The sequence below is a fragment of the Phoenix dactylifera genome, chromosome 2 (assembly GCF_051530095.1).
Source record: "Phoenix dactylifera cultivar Ajwa chromosome 2, Ajwa_hap1_PhDact_Kaust_v1.1, whole genome shotgun sequence".
Lineage (NCBI taxonomy): Eukaryota > Viridiplantae > Streptophyta > Magnoliopsida > Arecales > Arecaceae > Phoenix > Phoenix dactylifera.
This window is the reverse complement of record NC_143191.1, coordinates 26,457,361-26,479,177: the sequence shown is the minus strand read 5'-3', so window position 1 is coordinate 26,479,177 and position 21,817 is coordinate 26,457,361. Positions and strand designations below refer to the sequence as shown.

Genomic DNA, 21,817 nt, shown 5'->3' with positions numbered 1-21,817 from the left:
ATATCATTACTTTTTGTGTTTCACTATTCATGAGGTTGCACTGTGGATGCATCAAATAATTGAAAACATAGTCTGAAAATATAACAAATAATTTGTTAAAATATTCAATTTCCACTCCAAACTTTTTTGTCTATCCAATATTGAATATGGGCATAGAGTTTTAATTGGATTTGGATATGGATAATAGCCAAATGCTACCCAAACCCGACCCGTTAACAGCCATCATTTCCCATGTGCCAAGTCATCGACTATGTGCGCTGGGGATCGAAAGGGGGAAGGTTCTGGTTTCGCACACCGATCCGGTTGGGACTTTGCCTTCCACGGCGACATTTCTAGGGCTTTGAGATCGAAACTTGAGGTCCGAGAGGATGGAGACACCGAGGAAGAGAAGACCCGGAGGAGAAGGAGAAGAAGGTATCATCTCGGACCCGAAGAGGCAACGGCTCTCATCCGAGAATGAAGTAGAAGAAAGGGTTGGAGTGGATTCTGCGAGCAACAATGGCTCTCTCCTCGTTCTCGCCGATTACCCAGACGACGACGATGAAGAGGAGGACGAGGAGAGGGGGAAGGCCCGAGTGAACGGGCGTACGGAAGAGGGACAGGAGGAGGAGGAGGAGGAGGAGGAGGAGGAGGAGGTGCGACGGCCGGTGCCTGGGAAACGGCAGCGGCAGGTGGAGGTCCGGAGAGACTGCCCTTATCTTGATACTGTCAACCGCCAGGTGATCCCAGTGGTCCAATTTCTTTTATTCCATGCCAAAGCTGTCGTCTTTTCCGTAATATATTGGTTTGTGAGCTTGCGATGTTGTTTTAGTTCCAAATTTGATGTTTTGAAGTAGGTTAATGTTATTTCTTTAACTCATGATGGAGTCTTTTAATTGACAATTGGGGAATATTGTGCTAAATTTTGTATACTTTATTTCTGATTGCTTCGATTTGATTTGGGTGCTTTTGATTTATTCATCCAAAACGTCTTGAATTTTTCACTTTGTATACTGCTTTTCCAACTGACGTGACTCACGTTGGAGCTTAATGTTCAGCATTCTTTACTGGATGGTCTGTAGGTGAGTTCGGAAGTGATTCAGTGGTGGTTGTTTAAATCTACTTTTTGTTTCACGTTTTTATTGATTAGTTTTTTTTTTATGGTTTTTTATTTTCATGGTTCATTGTTGAACTTGGCGGACTTGGCGAGTGATGATATTGGATGCTTACTTAGGATTATTGAGAAAGGGATGCCATGCTATAGATGTGAGATTGCCATGCAGCATGTATGTATGCTTTCTGGTGTATCTAAGTTGGGAAAATTCTTGGTGCTCCTTACTGCTTTCTTTTATGATTTTGTTGCATTGATATGGCTTTAAGCAATTATTGGATTACTCGACTCCAATTTCTGGACATTGTATAGCCTAGTAGATTATCTATGACCAAAGTTATTTGGTTCAAAATCACAAGTTAATCTTATGTTGATGGTAGAACCTTCTCTGCCGTTGGAGTTGCATATAATTTATGACTTAATACACAACAATCTCAATAAGGAGATAGAAAGAGATAAATTGATATGCCATGATCTTCTATGCTGGATCATGGTTTGGTCAAGTAATGGAAGGAAAAGTGAAACCAGTGAATGCAGTTACTAGAATCCTTTTTCCTATCTCAATTGCCCCACCATGACAGCATTTTCTTTGCCATTGCAATTACCTTTTCAATTGCTTTCTTTTTTACAACATAACATTGGATATTTCTTCTTAATGACTTGCAGAGCTACAATATCACTTTCCCATTCATAGCACTTGTTGACTCTGCCAAAAAACAGAATGACTACTAACATGACATATACTAATCTGTGCATTCACGTTAGGCAGTGATTGTACCGATCGTCAGAACATGAAATGCAGATACTGAGCATAACAGGACATTAGTGGTCATTTTCTTCCTGACATGCTTGAAATGCAACATGCTTGTAATATGCAATTGTTGGTTGTCAAGCATGACAATCCTGATTGTAAGTCAATCGTAGTTTGTGTTTGGATTCCCCTCATTATGTTTCCTTTTTATCTGTTTGGGTCAGTATCAGCATAAGCTTTATCATCAGCCGAACCTGGCACATGCCTAGAACATGTCTTTTAAAAATTTATGAAGAATTATTTTCTATAAATTAGCAGATGTCAACATTTTGGAAGGATTTGGAGCATATGTTTTCTGAGTAATGATTACTATGTCAGTCATGTGTTCAACCTTTGTGATTTCCATAGTCACGTGCCACAGTTAGCTGAGTACATTTGATATATGTCAAGAGGAGTGATTTCTATTGACCACTTCCTTGTTAACCAGTCAGCCAGCAGCATGCTTACTTTTTTCTCTGGTGTAGTTATTCTCTTCAATATCATTTGAAAAACATTTGTCCATGCTAATAGAAAATTTAGTTCAAGTCTGTCCAGTGCTAAGTATAGTAATTTTCTTGTGAATGCCAGATTGATGTGAAGTGTGACTTCCAAGCATGGGCATTCATTTGACATATCAGCAGATCAGTTGTGGGTTTTACCTTCATTTTAAATATCAGACATTTATATCCATATTGGTGTTATCCTTTTAATTTTTTTTTATAGATATCGCCATTGTTGAACTGAGCTGCTAAACCATTCTGTTTCCTTTGTTTGGTTGATGTTTGATATGAACACTATGTACTTTCATAAGATGAGTTCAACTGGCCTTGTATATTTGCATTCTATAAATTATTATTGGAAAATCAATGATGCAAGGAAATGATTGTTTTTCATAAAAATGAAAAAAAAGCAAGATTTAGCATCTGATTATGAATCTCTAAAATCATGTTCACGGGCTGCTAAACTGATGGTTGGTTGCAGTTTACTGATTTCTCTCATCTGCTTGTGCAGGTTTTGGACTTTGATTTTGAAAAGGCGTGCTCTATTTCTCTGTCAAATTTGAATGTATATGCATGCTTGGTCTGTGGGAAGTATTACCAAGGAAGAGGTCTGAATTCTCATGCATATACTCACAGTCTTGAAGCTGGGCACCATGTGTATATCAATCTTCAAACAGAAAAAGTTTATTGCCTTCCTGATGGTTATGAAATAAATGATCCATCGTTGGATGACATCCGGCATGTTCTAAACCCAAGGTATCATTGTTCAGTAGTTTATTGCTTTCCATGCATCTTTTCTTTGCTTTGTAATTACATACATGAATTGCTATGTGAAGTATACCAGATTGTTACTAGTCCTTCATCCACCAAATACATGTTATGATATCTCACAGATGGTTGATGCATATGCATGCTTTTTCTTATTTTTCTTCTACTTAGCTTTGCGGTGGGCCCTTCTTTTTTTCTTGCCTTTTCTGGGGTAAGAGGAGGGGGGGGGGGTGTTTGTCTGCTGGGCATCACACATATTAGGAGAAGAGACAGAAACAAACCTATTTTCAAGCCATATTGGATGTGTGCAGTTCTAATACATGGAGAACAGATTAATAGCATGGATGTGGCTAAATATGTGTAGTCGTCTATGATTCTTTTTCGAACAGCACTCTCAAACTCAAGATGGAATATATACTAGAACTTACCATGGTAGTTTTGATGGTCGTACAAGTTAAAGTAATTTTATTGATGTGGAATGTGTCTAAGAGAGAGCATAACCACATTTGTATGACCACAATTGGATATGGATCAGCTGAAATTTTGAGTTTGTAGAATGAGCCAAGATAGAGCTAGGGGCCAATGTAGTTAATGAGTTGAAGCCATGGAGGTCTATGCTAGTGTCTAGTGACACGGCAAATGTGCTAACATGCTTACATGATGACTTAAATGAAGCTGGAATAGCAAGTGTAGATGCACAAAGAATTGGAGATAAGTTCATAGATATGCGGAGGACAGAAGACTCGGTCTAATCTTTGTAAAAAAAAGCTCAAGATTTAGTTTCCGAAGGATGAGAAAACTTGGAATGGTTGCTAGTGTAAACTGACAAATTTCTGACGATGGTAAGGCAAAGTAGGCTGATTACTGAAATCAACTAGGAAAAATGTAGCTGGCTAGTTGAAGTATGGAGTGGCAGTGTAATGCTGCTGGAGCCTGGCAGATGATTCCAAGTGTACGAGGATGCAAAGCGAAGGAGATCTCTGCTCCAGTAGAGTCCAAGCATAGCAAGGATGGCAAATTGAGGATTAGACCAAGAATATAGAGATTGTATGGCGGCACAATGTAGCATGGATACAAATAATTATGACGATTCTGGTACAATAAGAAGAAAAATAAAAGGACATGGAGACATGGTTAAAATTCCATATTGCTTTATATTAATATATTTTATTATAGTTATAAGTTAGTATAAGTTAGTAAGAGGGCATCAATAGTTTATAAGAATATGTTTTATTGTTCAAATAAGATCATGTAGGACTCATATATTTACAAGTGTATAACCTTTTTCTGAAGGTTCATCTTAATGACTTTGGAGGATCGTAACGACAATATAATCATTAACCTTGGCGTGTTCATGTTTAGTTGAATGGTCAATTGCTTAGCTTAAGATGTTCTAACCAATTTTTATGGATTATGATTAACCATAAGAATAAAAGAAGGGAAGAAAAGTAGAAGTGAAAGCAACAACAAGTACACATTTTGTCACCTCTGGTGCTGCAAGTCAGGAGTAGAAAGAACCTGCATGGTTTGTTATATGGATTATCTCACTAAAGATGATTGTATGGGATCACTAGTCTAAGTATCTGATAGAAATTTGCTTCAAACGAGGATTATGATCAGGGAGTTTTAAATTAAGTTTTACTGAAGGCAATGAAGGAAGCAGCCAATTTGTGGTTTGCTGTGTTTTTCTACGAATCTGAATCTGGTTGGAGAATGACTATGGTCCTAAAGATGGAGGTAACCTAGATCGTTAGATTCCAGGGATAGATACTAGGTTTTCTGTAAAGTTTTGAAGGGACTAATGAGTATATCGAATTGATAGTGATAGGGCAACTAAGATCAAGTCCTCGCCACTATGCAAATCTTGGGAATCCACATCTGGGATTTCAGAGGCATCATCACCTTGAGGCACGAGGTCATTGTCATGGAAGATTATGCAAATTTTTTTAAAAAGATTGAACTTTAAAGTAGACTGACTATCATTTTATAGCAAGGTTTTTCACTGCTTTAAGATCATAAAACAACAAAAAGTAAAGAAATTACTCCTCTTTAGGAATTGAAATAAATGTTTATAGAAGAAGAACAAACATAGATCTTGAAGTTAGGATCTATATGAAGCATTAAATATAAATATGTTTGTGCCACTCTAACTCACAACTAATGGTAATAGGACTTCCTGAATCCTTCTTACAAGCAAAATGGACCTTTAGGCAATAATCCTATATCAATTGGTTTTCCAAATGAAATATTTAGTTGCACTGCAAATTGCTGAGGTTCTAATAGGCACTTGAGGGACGCCTCATTTGTTCACTTATTCTACCTTTTGGTATTTTTTTTAAAAAATTAGGCAGGTTTTAACTTGTTCTGGATTAATAGATTCTAGTTTTTCTGGGGCTATAATCCTAGTTGAGCCTCCCGTCCATTTCAGTTCCCATTTAATTATTTTACTTGGATCAACTTGACAATTACTTTTTATTTGCCTCTATAGGTTTGCGAGGGAACAAGTTCAACATCTTGATGAAAATAGGCAATGGTCCAGGGCCCTCGATGGTTCCAACTATCTTCCTGGAATGGTAAGTTCACATTTATAACATTCATTATGTGTGTGAGAAAGAGAGAGAGAGTATTATCAATTTTATGGTTTGAAAGTGTGCTTATCCTTTATTGACATCACAAAGTCTGCCCTGTTGAACCATACTGGTAAGGTACCGATGTTCTATTCGGTATATGAGCAGCTGGTCCAAACCGCTCCAACCAAGTGGAACTTCCCCATACCGCTCGTCTCTATGTTCTGCTGACCTGTACTGCGGGTTTTAGACTGTACCATGGCCAGGCATGGGAAAATACTGTGTTGGCATAGTATGTACCAATTGTACCATACAAGTACTATCATGGTGGCCAGTATTGGTACAGCAAACCTTGCCTCTCTGTTTGCCAGTATATATAATGTGAATTTAGGAACAATTTCTGTGACAAGAAATAGAAACTGGATGCTTACATACTTCTTCAATGTCATAAATACTGCTGTCGCTACAATTTCACCCAACCACTCAGACTTTCACTCAAATAGTTTGATTAGCTTTAGATATTAAAATTCAGATATTTGTTACTAATTGTTACTTTGTGCCTTTTTGCAGGTGGGTCTCAATAACATTAAGGAGACTGATTTTGTTAATGTCACAATTCAGTCATTGATGCGGGTGACTCCTTTGAGGAATTTCTTTCTTATTCCTGAAAATTATCAACACAGCAAGTCTCCACTTGTTCATAGGTTTGGTGAACTTACACGAAAAATTTGGCATGCACGGAACTTCAAGGGACAGGTGGGCTTCTTAGTGAATCATCTGTTAAAATTTTGCTATAATGCATTGTGTAGTATTTCTCAAACTTCATTTCTTCTCAGGTTAGCCCACATGAGTTTCTACAGGCAGTTATGAAAGCTAGTAATAAGCGGTTCCAAATAGGTGTACAATCAGATCCTGTTGAATTTATGTCCTGGCTATTGAATACACTGCATGCAGAACTTAAATCAAAGAAAACAAAAAGGAGCATTATTCATGATTGCTTTCAGGTTTTTAACTTTATCATAAACACTATATTTCTTTTATTTTTTTGTCATGTTGTTTTATTCATTTTCTGTGGGTGGCAGGGGGAATTGGAGGTTGTGAAGGAGATCCATAAGAAGGTTCTTACGGAAAAGAAAGAAAACAGTGATGAACACAACAATGCAGTTGTTGCAGAGGGTGGAGCAGCAAATGACGATGTTGTGAGAGAAACATCTAAAGTGAAATTCTTAATGCTTGGTCTTGACTTGCCTCCTCCCCCTCTTTTTAAAGATGCAATGGAGAAAAATATTATACCTCAGGTTCGTCTATTTGTTATGTTGGACTGTTTAGCATCTGCTAAATAAATGCTATTATATGATTGTATAAAGTGAAAGTATCTTTCCCTAGTCTTAAGTTATGAGTAAGATTTTATTGATACTGTAGTTATAGTATGGTCCAATTCATCTCTACTGTCACGATGCATATTTTGCTAAGCCTTTCAGCTTTGCTTGTTTATCTCGTAGCCAGGAGTTTCAAATTCTGCTTGTACCTACCAGAAGCCGCAAGGGCAGTGGTGGTTTAAGGGTTTTAGTGCTTGTTCTCGACTATTTCAAGTTGAGAACAAGCTTAGGGAGAAGCCTACAGTTCTTTAAATGCAATTTCCATGCTACTGAAGAAAAAAACATCGAATTTTGGTCTAGAAAAGCTTTCTAGCTTGCTAAATCACTCTCTCCACCCTTCTTTTTATTATTTTGAAAAGATTGAGAATTATTTAAACATTAATTGAAAAAATAATGTGGGTATTTTTTGTTGATGGATAGCATAAATGCAGGATCAAATTGGACGAAAATTGATATTAGGTTACAAGTTATGTTCCAGATGTGTCTTGGATGTGTTTTCGGATTTGATGAATTTATAGAAAATTAATCCTATAAAATCAGTGCAATTGTTAATGTTATTCAATGATTTCCATGAAATATAAACTAGCATGGTTCATCAAATTGTGAACAGTCATAATTCAATGAGTGTTATGTGTTCCTAACAATGATTTCTTGTGGTTGATAAAACACAGCATCAATCAATTTAATGATTGCTATGTGTTCCAGGAAAGTAATTTCCTATTATTTGTTAATTGAAAACACAAATTCACTAATTCAATCATTTCTATTAAGTTAATTGTATTTCAATGGTTAATCCAAACACATGCTTTCAATATATTTAAATATCAAGATATATGATGTCACGCTGTAAACTGAAAATGCAGAATTCAGGGTACATGACAAACCATGACTAGAAAACTTAGAGCGATCCTCCTACCAATGATATAACATTAAGGAAATAAAACATAAAATAAATGTAAAAAAAAAAACTGGAAGCCAATATAGTCTGTACCAGGGATGTATCGGGCATCTCAAATTGTATGATTCTTACCCTCTGTCAACATGGCATGCAGTAGAGTGCATACTGTACCCAACCTTAGTTGCGATGGGGTTGGTAAGTGGTATTTTGAACCTTGTCCATAGGCACTTCACTACCTCTAAAGGATTATATTGATCAACAAAATGCCATGTCCAAGTGGTCTGAACTCCCAAATGATCTCCTATTCTGTATCCAAGTGGCTCTCCACCATCAGTTACATCAATTTCTGCTTGTTTTGCAGACACCATTGGTAATTTGTTTCCGCAGTCTTCTTCCATGTATCAATCTTGCTGCTAATTGCTCTCTCTACCTCTGAAAGCAGGCTCTGGGAAAGTAGCGCTGCAGAATATATTACTGATGGATGATTATTGTTGTTCTTTTTTTAAGTGGAGATTTTATTTTTTTCTGCCAAGTTTGTATCCTCTCTGTTGGGTTTCAGATATTCTTATTATAACACTATTTTACCTGACACATTAATTTCGTCTAGAATTTTTGAGGACTTGAGATATGAGTTTTGACATATTGAAGTTCTGCCTTAGTTCATAAGTTGTTTCCTCATCCTTGGTCATACTCCCAATTATTTTAGTTCAGCACTTGTGATATGTCTTGTAAACCATTTCGATGTGTAAGAAAGGAGCTGAGGTCAGTGCCACTTGTGGCAACACTAATCAATGTAGTGAGGACTTTAGAACCAACTAAAAGAATGATTACTCAATCAAAGTAGTGAGGACTCTAGAAGCAACTAAAAGAATGATTACTCAATATACAGGTGATGATTATCATTTTCAGTTCTTTTGTAGGTTGACAGTTGTTTCATGTGATTCATAATTATGGTGCTGCCTGTTTATATTGTTACGTGACGCCGACTTTCCTATGTTAAAGATTCAGTTCTGAGATGCCTTGCTTTTTTTTCCAGTGGTTTATTTTTGAAATTCAATATTTTGTTCTTTTCTTTAGGTTCCACTTTTTAATATATTGAAGAAATTTGATGGTGAGACTGTCACTGAGGTTGTGCGGCCTTGCATAGCAAGGATGAGATATCGTGTTACTAGACTACCTAAGTACCTGATTCTCCACATGCGGCGTTTTACGAAAAATAACTTCTTCATTGAGAAGAATCCTACTCTTGGTATTGACACTGTTACATGAGTCAGTTGTGCTACATCTTATTCTATGGTATATTAAATTGTGTGTATTTTTCTTTACCAGTTAACTTTCCGGTGAAGAATCTCGAGTTGAAGGATTATATTCCATTACCTACACCAAGGGAGAATAAGAAACTGCGGTCAAAGTATGATCTTATTGCTAACATCGTTCATGATGGCAAGCCAGGCGAAGGATGTTATAGAGTTTTCGTGCAGCGTAAATCAGAAGAGCTATGGTATTCTATCGGCTAGTCTGAAACTTGAGATGTTATTTTTATATTGAAAAATTTGATAGCGTTCTGAACTTTCTGTACTGTCAGGTATGAGATGCAGGACCTTCATGTAACTGAAACTCTTCCACAAATGGTTGCTCTCTCAGAGGCTTATATGCAGATTTATGAGCAGCAAGGGTGACTGAAAGATGCTAGTTCTTGCTTTAGCTGCTAGAAATGTGTAATCCCCAATATAGAATGGTAAGTCACCGTAAAAGAAACTCCTATAAAGTTCCCTAAAAATTTTCAAGCTACCAAATTGTCCATTTTTCTTCTCAGTTATGTTATATGTGTATTTTTTTTTAAGGATTACGGATTTTACTAATTTGGTTACACACCTGAAAAAACTAATTGTTGATGATAATTTCTGAAGTATTGAATTTTTGTCTATCACTCCTCAGGACTGTGATCTACTGCATCGTTGTTTCAATAAAGACTGAACCCTTATTTCTTTGTTAAATTTTTCTATTAACTTGATCGCAGTGATCAAACCATGATGTATACTTGTATTCATAAAAGTCATGATAAAGATTATTAAATCCGTGTTGATTAGATCACATTGAAAACCTTTTCTAGTTGTCAGTTCTGAGTGCAGCATCCAGCTGATCGGACCAAAAGCTCTTCTACTTGCAGTAAGACTTAAAATGAGATTGTTTCTCGCAGTTTGTATAAGCTGATTGGGAAGCTGATGGAGTAGGTAACTGAAGGGCAATATGCAGCTTCTTGCCAAAAAAGGGGTAATATGTAGCTAACTTTGACCCCTTGTACTCTGAAGCCTGTGATAGAACTGCAGGCGGATCCTCTCAAGTTCAACATTGTGTTTGCTCTGTGGCCTTTGGGATGATAAACTGTAAGCGAACTTCTCAATTTTTGATGTTATATTCAATCCTGTAATATGCTATCTTTCTGTGGTTGTAGTTTTAAACAAGTGTTTGGTGGTTTTTAAAAGGTTCTGCACCACGTGAAGGTAAAATATCAGTTGTTTTTGCTATGGCACACGCAGTGATGAATCTATTTTAATATCTGATGCATCTTTAATGACCAAATATATTTTTATGCCCGTCCTACCTGGGAATGGTTTTTTTCCTGCTTTCTAAGAGGATGTGCAACTCTTCTTAATTTTCTTCTATTAAAACTATGGCTCCAGGGGACTGGAGTTCATCACATTTCTAGATCCAATGTAGCTACTTTCCTTTTGGAGTTGAGTTGGGGTTTTGTTCTTAGCATGGTACGCTGAACTGGCCCGTACCGGTCCATTTAGCACGTATCGGTCTGGTCTGGTCTCTAACTGATGTGGCATGGAAGTGAAAAATGGTATAGGGCCTGTATCGGGAAAACCCAGTTGAAGCTAGGGAAGAAGAAGAGAAGGAGAAAGCAACCGGGGGTGTGAGGAAAAAAGATTGGCCTTCGTTGCCTGTGGAGGGTTATTTTTCTTTTGACTTTAGAGTACAAAGGAGACGCGGCCTCGGCCTTCACCAGGCCTCTACGACGCACATCCCCTGCCCGCCTAGCCCTCTGTGGGTGGCGGCGGAGGTCTCTCCTTTTTTCTCGTTTCTTCGCTCGCTTTCTCTCTTCTTTTCTTCTTCCTCGACTTCGGTTGGGTTCTTTTGGTACGGGCTTGGTACCGAGCATGCTAAATTTGTACCATACCGGTTCGGCAAGCGATTGGTATGTCTACCGTCATCGGTACAGCAGGCGATCTGTATGCCTACTGGTATGGCATATCTTGGTTCTTAGTGATCTAAACTAATTCTTAAACTGCATTTGACTTAGGTATAAGCTAGTTATAAAAGTCTAGATTAAGCTTTATAAAACCAAGGTATGGTTTACAAGTCAAAACCTGTTTCACCACGGGCATGACTATTTTAAAGTGAAAGATATATGTTATCTTTTGTTAGAGAGGAAAACATTTGAACTAATTTTAGTAGAATATGATCGGCTCATTGGTTTCATCGGGGGTGGATTCAAATATGCGGGACCTCCACGTCACGCAAATGGAGTTCAGATTGTACGTACTTTTAAATAGCTGATGCCAATCTGGCCTTCTTTAATTGGTCTACTTCAGTCTTCCTCAGCGGTTCACCCGCCTGAACTGCTGCTTTCAAGAGCAACCATTGCGTCAGCCACAACTACTCGTAAATTAGAAACAGCAATATCAAGTACTTTGTTATGGCTCGCTTAACCAAGGAAATGGGAAACATGGGTTTCTGGCTGTTTCTAAAGAGCTGGGATCGTCCCAAATCTGTCTTCAAGTTTACCAAGAAGACGACAGAGAAAAACAAAAACAAAAACAACTCAAATCTAATAGCATATTGGTTAAAACATATATAGGTTGAACAAATAGGTTTCTGGGTTTTGTTTTAGATATAGGTTTTCGTTTTTGACTACAATCAAGCTAAAAACATATAGGTTTTAGCTTGATTAAACTCAAATCTAGACCATATTACCTCGTTGGCCGGGATGTACATGTGGCTAAATTTTAGATGATCTTAAAAGAACCAAATAAAAACAAAAATTTATAGTCAAATATGCCGTACTGGCCCAAACAGGTCCAGTATGGTAGTATGCTAAAAAATTTCGTACTGTACCAACACTGTGCTAGTATGACGGCAGTATATAGTCTGATACCGAGACGACGAATCTTGCTTATGGTAATTTTTGGTTTATAGAATCTAGTTCATATACAATGTCTATTTTTTTTCCCCCTCAACTATAAATTTGAAAATGCTCAATGCCGTGCCCTTTTGGTAGATAGATTAAATATAGATGTAAACCCGACACTAGAAGCCATGTCAAGTATAAAAACTTCCAGTTAGACCTTCAGCTGCCTCTTGAGTTGGGATTCCTAGAGCCACCCTCTTAATTGCAATATATAATGCACACTATTATATATTTTTTTTAAGGACGGTGATTTTTAAGTGTCATTATTTTATATTGTCGAAGATGATGGGAGAGGGTTGCGGCGTTTTGCCCAACAACTCCTTCAAACCGGCGTTGGCCCACTGCTGTCGGGTTGCATTCCAAAATCTCCAACCGCAGCTTCCAGATTCGAGACCTGTACGTGGGATGCAAAAAAAAATCACCCAATTGATTGACTATGTTAACCCTACCTCCATGTTATTTAATATCCTGATTCCTGACCTTGGTGGGATGGTTAAGTGTGCACAAGTTTCAAATTCTATATTTTAGGACGGTAAGATTTGTAAAATGGCACGATCGGGTCGGATTAAGATTTAGAACAAACATCAAAGACAAAAAAATATTTACAGGGAATTGCAAAAAAAAAAAAAATAGTAGTAGAAAAAAATTGGTAGAGAGAATAAATTTATTCAAAACTAAACTTACATCAATTAAATGAACTGCAACTAGATTAGGTGGCAAAACTGCAATAGAAGATATAGTGTCACTAGGCATAATGGAGGGCTTACTAGTCTTATAGACCTTTATCATGGGGTTAGTAGTGTTATATATTGCTGTTGCTGACTTGTCCAGTATTGTGATTTTTATACAAATGCTCTCAGCCTTCCCAAAAATCACCTTCAATACTTTTTAGTTGCTAAGGGTTATTTTTATTGTATTTTATATCATTTCTGGTGAGTATTAAACATTGTGTCCAACAAACCCTCAGGTTGGGGGGGGGGGGGAGGTGGTGGCGAACAAGCCATGCCAAGCTCTATATGGAAGGGTTGATTGAGTATGAGTCGAGCTCGAGCTAGGCTTAATGGAAGGTGTTCAAACTCTAATCCAAGCTCTGCACCAAGCTTTCATATGTTTTGTAAGCCTTTAATATCCGGGCTTTGCAGATTTATGAGCCAAGCTTTTGGAATATGTTTGAGCTCAACTCATTTTCTAGCAATCTACAGCCAAATGAGCTAATTATCAAGCGAACACCGAGCTAGTTTCATCAGCTTTAAGTCTTTGTAGCTGCACCCTAAAGACTTGTTGGACAGGCTTCTAATGTTTTATGCTGGCATATGTTATAAGTAGTTACAATTTATCAAAAAAGCGAACTTTAAATTTTGTTGAATTAATATAGAAAAGATTCCATCCTCCCCGTCTACATGTTGATCAGAATATAAGAATTCCATTGTCAGATTTGAACTCAAGAACCTCTTCCTAATTAGACAGATATCTGCCAACTTGAAAACGTTGCCCATTCACTATTTGCATTAAAATTGACTATATTATAATATTAAAATTTATAATATATAATTAGTTTGTAAACAATTATTAGTTTAGCTGTGATGGGAGGCAAAATGGATCATCCTACCTCAGTATGGAACCACCCAATTTCAGCCAAATAGACCTCAGCACCGAGCAGGCTAGACCTCGGTCTTGCTGAGCGTTAGTTCGACCCCGGACCTCGCCAAAGGCCAAGTATCTCCGCTGCCATGAGCCTGCATGATCGGCTAAGAGCCGAAGAGGCTCCGTCGACTGCCTGTAATATAATGACGTTCGGGGCCCAAACTCGGGGCGCCCTGTAGGATCGACCAAGAGCTGAAGAGGTCCCATCAACCGCAGGTATCCACAATGATGCTTCGGCCCGAGCACGGGGTGCCCTACTGAGTTGACCTCTGAACCGAGAAGGCTAGGCTGACCTCTGAGTCTGCCGAGCCGACCTCACCGAATATATGTTGCGACTTCCAAGTTGGCTCGACCTCAATGCTCACAACGCTGACTTCACCAAGTGAGCCCAATCTCGCCCACAGCCACGTCCACGTGCGCACCTACGCGCGTCCCTACGCTCGCATACGTGGCCATACATTACAACCTTACCGTGCCATGCTTTGCTTGCTAGCCACTTCACGACATGACGACCAAGGGTCATACCCTATCAACACCCTCAATTCCATACTATGTGCAGGGATAGTTCGAAACCATGTGTCCCAAGCAAGCCATGGCCACGCACCACTTGGCCTACGCCATTTCCTCCAATGATGAGGACAGGCCATACCTCTGCCACCTGGGCACCTTCGCGTGGACTATGAATAGCCCCATCTGGTAACGCCTAAGAACCTTTTAGGGAAGGCTGAACCAGCTAAGATCCACTCTAACTTAATCATTGGAGGGTTCTCACCGAAACTCTACTGGTAAGACTTTGTGCAGGTCCGCCAGCGCGCAGCAAACGATGTCCTTTCTCCACCCCGACCGGTAGCTCCCTCGGCTCCTCCGTCGTGGTCACTCTCGGGCCAAATTTGAACCACAACAAGTTGGTTGGCAACGCCCAAGGCTGGTTGATTAGATTTGAGCCAGATCATTAAACATTCGCACTAAGACGTTATGCACAAATAATTAAAACTGCAAGGGGCAAAGTAGAAAGCCCACATTTTTCTTATCGATCTGAGAGCAAAGTAGCCATGCGAGTGGTAGTAAAAATTGTTTCACCGCGTGAAGGCGAAGAGGCCAACAAGAAAACACACGAAGCCGGAAACAAAAGGGCCTGCTTTTCTTTTGGGAGCCTCCTTGTCCGGCAAAAACAAAAATCAAACTCTCGTCATCTTCTTGGGAACAACCTTCTTCCCTTCTCTCTCCAACTTCTTTGTTTAATAGTTAATACTGCCATAATTTTTTTTTTTGTCAATGTGTCTGCTATCTTTATTTATATATATATAAACAACAACAATCTCATTTATATCGAGTGCCATAGATGTCTCTCCTTGTCTTCCTTCCTCCTCTTCCCTCTCTTTTCACCTTGCATTGTCTTCCAAAACAACATGAAGGTGGAGGTGGACGCCATAGCTTGCAAGAGACTTCCCCTTGAGGTGTCATTTTGGCTTCAGCAGTTTGCTCGAGGGCTTCGATGGACCCTTTCGGCGATCTCTCTTCAGCTCTCCACAAGAAATTCACCTTCAAGAAGTATGGGTTTTAGGTGAGGAATTCTTCAGTCAATGGCGTACATGGGAAAGCCAGGCAATTTTCTTCTGCTCCTGCTCCAACTTGTTTCATCTTTCTTCTTACTTGCTTTTGTTAAGAGATAAAGGTCAGAAAGAAATTAATGTTACAGAGCAATATCTATATATGATCCTGCCCATAGGAGATTAAAGACAGACGGAAAGAAATGTAACAAGATTTGACTGGTTTCCTTTGTCTCTCTTTGATCTTTTGTTTCCTTCTGGCTATGCGTCGTAGTTGGTGGAGTTGCAAGTAGGCTTATACAGTCTTCTTCACAAGTAACATTTCAAGAACTGAGACAAAACAAAAGCTTGAATATTGAGAATATTATAAAAACTTTCTACCTGGATATTCTACTTTGTTAAGACACTAATGAGATAATAATTTATTTGAAATAATTTGGCAGTTATTACCTCTTCTCTTTGCTTGGACTTCATCATTTTAACTTGATAATAGTTTATAGTATATATTTTTGCTCAAAAGATAATGTATTGCAAGCCTCTCCAATTCATCTACAATGTTTTCCTTGTACCAATTGATGTATAAAGTTGCTATTCTGGAGGCCCAATCACCATGATGTCACAAAATTATTCTTAATATCTTTTCCTTGTTTGTGTAACATGATAAATATGATTTTTTTTTTTTTTTTGAGAAAAGATAATATGATTCAAACCTCCTACCAAACTGGCATGTCATCTCCTTAAACCCTCCAGTCGCATTCAGATGTGTGTCGAGATGGTGAAGCCACATCGTCCAAGCAACGTTGTAGCTTGTGATGAGGCCGGCGGCAAACATTGAATCAGTCCCTCGTTATACAAGTCTTGCCACTTAAAAAATTCTCACACTAGATATCACAGTACTCGGTTATTGTTAAAAACTATAACTATGTTTTTGAGCTGTTGGTTTTGACTTCAGGAAATCTCAAAGAGCTGCATTTAGATGCCTTGGAATCGGTATATATACATCCTAGGGTTTGAAAATGGTAGGTGAGCTTTGTAAACTTTAGGGTTTGGTGGTTGTGTTTACATCTATTTTTTGTTTAGTTTTATATGATCTTGTGTGCTAATAACGAGTTGTTGTTTTTTAAATCCATCTTTCAAAACTATGCGGCTTGCATTGCGCCCAAGGAGTGGGGCTCGGAAATGTCACCTGTTGACTTTGTGGGGCTCTTGGTCTAAAAATGCATATGCCTCATTACTAAAAAGCCACCAGTCCTTTTTACTATTGCAACAAAGTCCTCGACTTCGATGAATGATGGATCCTATACCTAGGTAGCAAAAAAATCCTAAAGAACATGGTAGGAGGCCCAACCAAATAAAGAATAAAAAAAAATAAGCATGCCACATGGCACAAGAGCATTGGTGCATACGCTATAAACCTCTCAAGAGTCATGCCAATCCTATGAATTGCACCAATTTATATGTAGCATTACTCGCTGCGAAGTCTCTTTCTTGTAAGTAAATATTGGTCGACTAATAGGTTGAACACAAGCAATCATATGGCCATGGACAAACCTATTAGAGTTAACTTGCTAAGACAATGAAATATGGTATGATGATATATGGGCGTCATGCTCACAAAACATTGACTTTTGTTCAACACTTCAATATTAAAATGAAACAAAATTTACAAACATACCATGATTAGTAAGTATATGAGGATGAAAACTAAAGAACAATGGTGGCTTGATTGATGGTTTGCCGTGTCAAGGTAAGGCATTTTATTGGATTATAGTAGTTGATTTTAGTAGAGGTGATGAGGATGACATATTTTAGAAGTCATTGAGCTAAGGCAGCAGATGAGTCGAGCCAGTTTATGCTTTGTCTTACGTGTTAACCTTGTTTGACTTGAAAACTCGGTTCAAGGCCGGATATGAGATTTATCATTAGAATCATTATTAGTGTATTGGTTGAAATTAAGGATGTGATTTAGGTCTGCTGCTTAGCTGAATAAAGAGAAAATTAGAGGTCTATTTTGGGTTTACAGTAGAGAGTTAACCAACCCAACAACCATAGATCTAGCTTGCATTAGAGAACTTTGGATGCATATTTATTTTGTATCTTTAAATAAAACCAATCATATAAGATCAACAGAAACATTTAGTTCAAGCTTACTTCAACCAAAAAGAAATTACACGTGTGCTAGATTTTTTGAGCATGCGGATTTTTGTAAAATTTATGCAGGATACCACTTGCCAAATATTCCTGGTCACGTGATTGACATGTTTGTAGGCTTGGAGCCATTGAATGCTTATTTAATACAAGGAAAGCTTTAAATATCTCATTAAATGAGTCATAATTACAGTTATTACTGGTGAGCTGGACCTCATTATGAACCTCGTAATCTCACCCTCAGCATTAATGAAGTCCCAGTTTAGCTTAATTAGTTAGAGGCCTTTGTGCCTCACCAATTACCCACTTCAACAATAAATGTCTTTAGGGCAAAAGTGTTTTGATCAATGGGCAAAAGCACCGTATAGAATTTCTTAACATATATTAAAGTTCTTTTGGTATAGCTTTTAGTTAGCTAGCAAGTACTTTTTAACTCTTCAAAAATATTTTTTGGATAGTATAATAACATTTAGTAAAAATTCGGAAAGCTATTTTGACTTTAAGCTGAAAATGTCTAGTTGGAAAAAACTCTATTTTGGAGCTTTTTTTCCAAGTACTTTTTGGCCGATATCGAAAAGCTGTTTTGATTTCAATAAAATTTTTCTAATGACTAAAATGCCCACCAACAATTCTGATGATTATGTCTTATATTATATCATATCATATCACAATATATTATTATACTACAAATATAATATAATATAATAATAAATTAATAAAGATATTGTATTACATTATATTTTTTTACTACATTATAATATAATAATATATTATATTATTGTAGTAATACATAATTATAACATAATATATTCTTATATTACAAGCATAATATAACATATTATTGCAATGATAATATAATATTATTCTAATAATAATAGTTATATTATGATAATATAATATAATATTATTATAATATAATATTAATAATATAACAAGATAATATATTATATAACATTATATTACATGATTATATTATAATAATGTTATATTATTACAATATAAACATATAGTATAATATAATATTGTTATATTACAATAATGCAATCTAATAGAATAATATTTAATAATAATATAATATTGTTATGCTATAATATAATATAATTTCTTATATTATAATCTATTATTAAATTAAATTCTAATCCATTATATTATATTGTTATATTATATCATAATAATATTATATAATCTAATATTATATTATGTCATTATAATAATAATATCATATTACATTATATTACATTATAGTAATATTGTACTATTAATAATATATTATTATATCATATCATATCATATTATGTTAAATTGTTATACTATAGTATTCAATATTATATTATACTATATTATAATAATATTATACAAAATAATCATATTTTATTATGTAATAATATGTAATATTATATTGTCTTTTTTTGGTACAACGAGGATCACACACTACATGTGTAGGTATAGCCCATGAAATCAAAAAAAAAGTATAGAATGCAAGGAAGAAGGAACAGATACGTGGTTCTTCCATACAAAACTGTCGAAGTGATGGGCCGCATAAGATGTCATCCAGTCCGCAACACTATTTACCTCTCTGTAGATGTATGTAGCCCGATAGAAAGCGCACTCGCTCAGAATACGATAGATGTTGTGGAGCAGCCGCATCCTACTAGCTGCATGCCCCCAACCCTGAATCCACCCAATCACCGTGGCAGAGTCTTCCTCAAGCAGAATGCGGTCCGCACCCAATATCCGTTTCGCATATGTGAGACCCTTCCATGCTGCTCTGAGCTCAGCGCCCACGACCAACTGATCAAATTCCACCGACCGCCGGCCGCCACGAATCTGGCCTTCTGGTCCAGGATGACAAACCCCGCACCTCTGCTACTCCCTCCCATGCCAACACTGCCATCAAAGTTTACCTTAAGAAAGTCAGGGGTGGGGGCTTCCAGAAGACGAACACTATCTTGGGTGCTACAGGAGCTAAATGAGAACCCCAAATTTCTCCGGTTGCCTCAAGGGACTACGATGCAGTACTTCCAATGGCCTCCGTCGCATGAAGCATAGCTTGGTCCACCACCACCTTCAACTGTGTTGCTCTATCCTCAAAGATCTGGGCATTCCTATCAAGCTAACAATGATAAGCGAGGTAGGCCCCCTTGATCCCCAGCTCCACGAAGTCGGGCCCTCTAAGTAGGCCCAACAGCCTTGGGGAATGCACACCCCATGTCTAGCTAGTATGCCCCTAGTAGGTAAGCAATCCCTTGCCACCTTCTAGACAAACATGGCCACTCAGGAGTGGACACGCAGCCTTCAAATCCACCACCCTCAATCCGCCATGCCGAAGCCCTCTCAACCAATTCGAGCAAGTCCCTGGCCCTCACCTCTGGCCTGCCAGTCCCGCTCTAGACACTCCTGTCCTCCAGTGCCCCAATGGGGATCGATAATGCCATAACCCGTTCTGCCAACTGCTCGCCAAAGGCTTGCCTGACAAGGTCCACATCCCATCCCCGTCTACCAAGTGCAAACAAGTCGCAAACCCTATGCCCCTGCAGCCAGCTGGGGTCAACCAAGATGGGCCATCTATATAGTGGCAACTCGGCCAACCAACTATCCCCCAAGATATTAATGGCCCGCCCGTTGCCAATCTCCCATCCGATCCCCGGAACTACCAGAGGGGCACGGTCACAGATCCCCCTCCAGATAAAGGAGCTGCACTTGCCCACCCAAAAAATAGCTGGGTCTACCAAATCTCCGTACTTGGCCCTCATCAGGAAGTTCCAAAGGCTGCTTGGCTCCAGTAGAAACTGGACTGCCAGCCTGATCGTGAGGACCTCCCACCGCTCGATTAGAGAGTGGATCCCCAGCCCGCCGCTACTGGTCGGCTGGAAAATCATGTCCCATGCTAGCAAATGGACGCCATTGCTGCTCCCATGATGACCCCACATAAAACTCTTGAATTGGCTCTCCAAACACCGTAACACTGCAATGGGCACCAAGGTGTTGGATAAAAGATAAATAGGGATCGATCTTAGAACTGACCGTGCTAGTTTAACCTTGCCCGCTATAGACAGGGCACTCGCTTGCCAGCCCTCTAGCCTCCACCTGACCCCCAACTCCAAAGATGAGCAGTCCCTTCTGCGAAGATGCCGGCCTGTAATCGACACCCCGAGGTAACTCAAGGTACCCACCTAGTCCCCGATCCCCAAGATCCCAATAATAGACGCCTTCACATCAGAATGTACTTTCGGATTGAAGTAGATGGCTGACTTTGTCAAATTGACATGATGTCCAGAAGCTGCACAATAATCCCCCAGAAGCCTCCGAAGTACCAAGGTCGACTTACTCATCGCCCGTGCCAATAGCATGCAGTCATCTGCGAAAAGTAGGTGAAAAATCTGAGCTGAGTCCTGTGCTGGCCTGTAGACCTTCACCTACTGCCCCACCACAGTAGACCGGAGCGCTCTAGATAGGGCATCTGCACAGATGATGAACAGGAGTGGAGGCAAAGGGCAACCCTGTCTCAGTCCCATTGTGACACGAAAAACTACGATAGGGAGCCATTCACCAGTAAAGCAAAGGACGAGGCCTGAACACAACCCTAAATCCACTTGACCGTAGCGAGTGAAACCCAAACCCCTTTAGAGACTGGACCACAAAGTCCCACCTTATCTTGTCGTAGGCTCTCTCGATATCTAACTTGATGCCCATCAGGCTCCCCCACAAAAATGCCCAAAAGAAAAACCGCCTGGAAGTCCGAGGACCCCACCTCGACGTCCTTTGAAAGTCGGACATAAATTTCTGAGCAATGAGAACATTATCGAAGATAGACCAGCCTTCGATAAATGCCCCCTGCTTAGGGCAGATCAGTCTAGGCAGGATGCCTCTCATCCTCCAGACCAAAATCTTCACCACCACCTTGTAGAGAGTACACAGGATGATAGGTCGAAAGTGGGCCGCCTCCGTGGGATTCTGCTTTTTCAGGATCAGAGTGATGAAGATCCGCTTCCAATCATCGGGCATCGTCTCCGATAAGGAGAAAGCCTAGATTTGATCAATTAACTCAATTAGTCCATGAATGATTCTAATTTTAGGTCTAACCCAATTATAGAACTTGACTTGAACTAACCTAAAACCCAAGGCTGCATGCATTTATTTTCAAAAAATTACAGCAGAAGCATTTAAAAATTAAACTATTTAATTTTTTTGCATGCTAGAGATCAGATCTCTATTACAAAAATAAGAACCATGATTTAAATGTTTATGTAAAGCATAAAATAATGATTATATATCTAACATACAA

The 21,817-nt window shown here is 38.6% G+C and overlaps 2 protein-coding genes across 10 annotated transcripts; one reads left to right on the top strand and one right to left on the bottom strand.

Moving 5' to 3' along the window:
* Positions 1–234: 234 nt before the first annotated feature.
* Positions 235–10,520, top strand: LOC103719061 (uncharacterized). 9 transcript variants are annotated; one of them, XR_015975221.1, is made up of 10 exons: positions 235–719; positions 2,892–3,136; positions 5,637–5,721; positions 6,286–6,471; positions 6,552–6,719; positions 6,798–7,013; positions 9,070–9,241; positions 9,322–9,493; positions 9,578–9,730; positions 10,193–10,520. XR_015975221.1 is itself a non-coding variant. In XM_088715726.1 (9 exons), the coding sequence occupies exons 1-9, from the start codon at positions 369–371 to the stop codon at positions 9,669–9,671; spliced, it is 1,689 nt and encodes a 562-aa protein (XP_088571852.1). In that variant the 5' UTR covers positions 235–368; the 3' UTR covers positions 9,672–9,788. The 9 variants fall into 9 exon arrangements, 1 of the variants encoding a protein (XP_088571852.1); XR_015975223.1 differs by having other exon boundaries at positions 10,113–10,520; XR_015975222.1 differs by having other exon boundaries at positions 10,106–10,520.
* A 9,399-nt stretch (positions 10,521–19,919) lies between these two features.
* Positions 19,920–21,537, bottom strand: LOC149768264 (uncharacterized). Its single transcript, XM_089927920.1, has 3 exons — positions 21,152–21,537; positions 20,571–20,668; positions 19,920–20,497 (listed from the first exon to the last, which is right to left on the bottom strand). Exons 1-3 carry the CDS (start codon positions 21,535–21,537, stop codon positions 19,920–19,922), a joined length of 1,062 nt encoding a protein of 353 aa, XP_089784046.1.
* Positions 21,538–21,817: the final 280 nt, after the last annotated feature.

What these genes read in the sequence shown, in the direction of transcription:
- LOC103719061 (XM_088715726.1), top strand. Translation starts at nt 369, where the DNA reads ATGGAGACACCGAGGAAGAGAAGACCCGGAGGAGAAGGAGAAGAAGGT. An exon ending in CGGCATGTTCTAAACCCAAG is followed by an intron (nt 3,137 to 5,636) that starts GTATCATTGTTC and finishes TTGCCTCTATAG; the next exon opens with GTTTGCGAGGGAACAAGTTC. An exon ending in TGAGAAGAATCCTACTCTTG is followed by an intron (nt 9,242 to 9,321) that starts GTATTGACACTG and finishes TTTCTTTACCAG; the next exon opens with TTAACTTTCCGGTGAAGAAT.
- LOC149768264 (XM_089927920.1), bottom strand. Translation starts at nt 21,537, where the DNA reads ATGCCCGATGATTGGAAGCGGATCTTCATCACTCTGATCCTGAAAAAG. An exon ending in GTGGTCCAGTCTCTAAAGGG is followed by an intron (nt 20,669 to 21,151) that starts GTTTGGGTTTCA and finishes TGTCGATTACAG; the next exon opens with GCCGGCATCTTCGCAGAAGG. An exon ending in CCCTGTCTATAGCGGGCAAG is followed by an intron (nt 20,498 to 20,570) that starts GTTAAACTAGCA and finishes TGCCCATTGCAG; the next exon opens with TGTTACGGTGTTTGGAGAGC.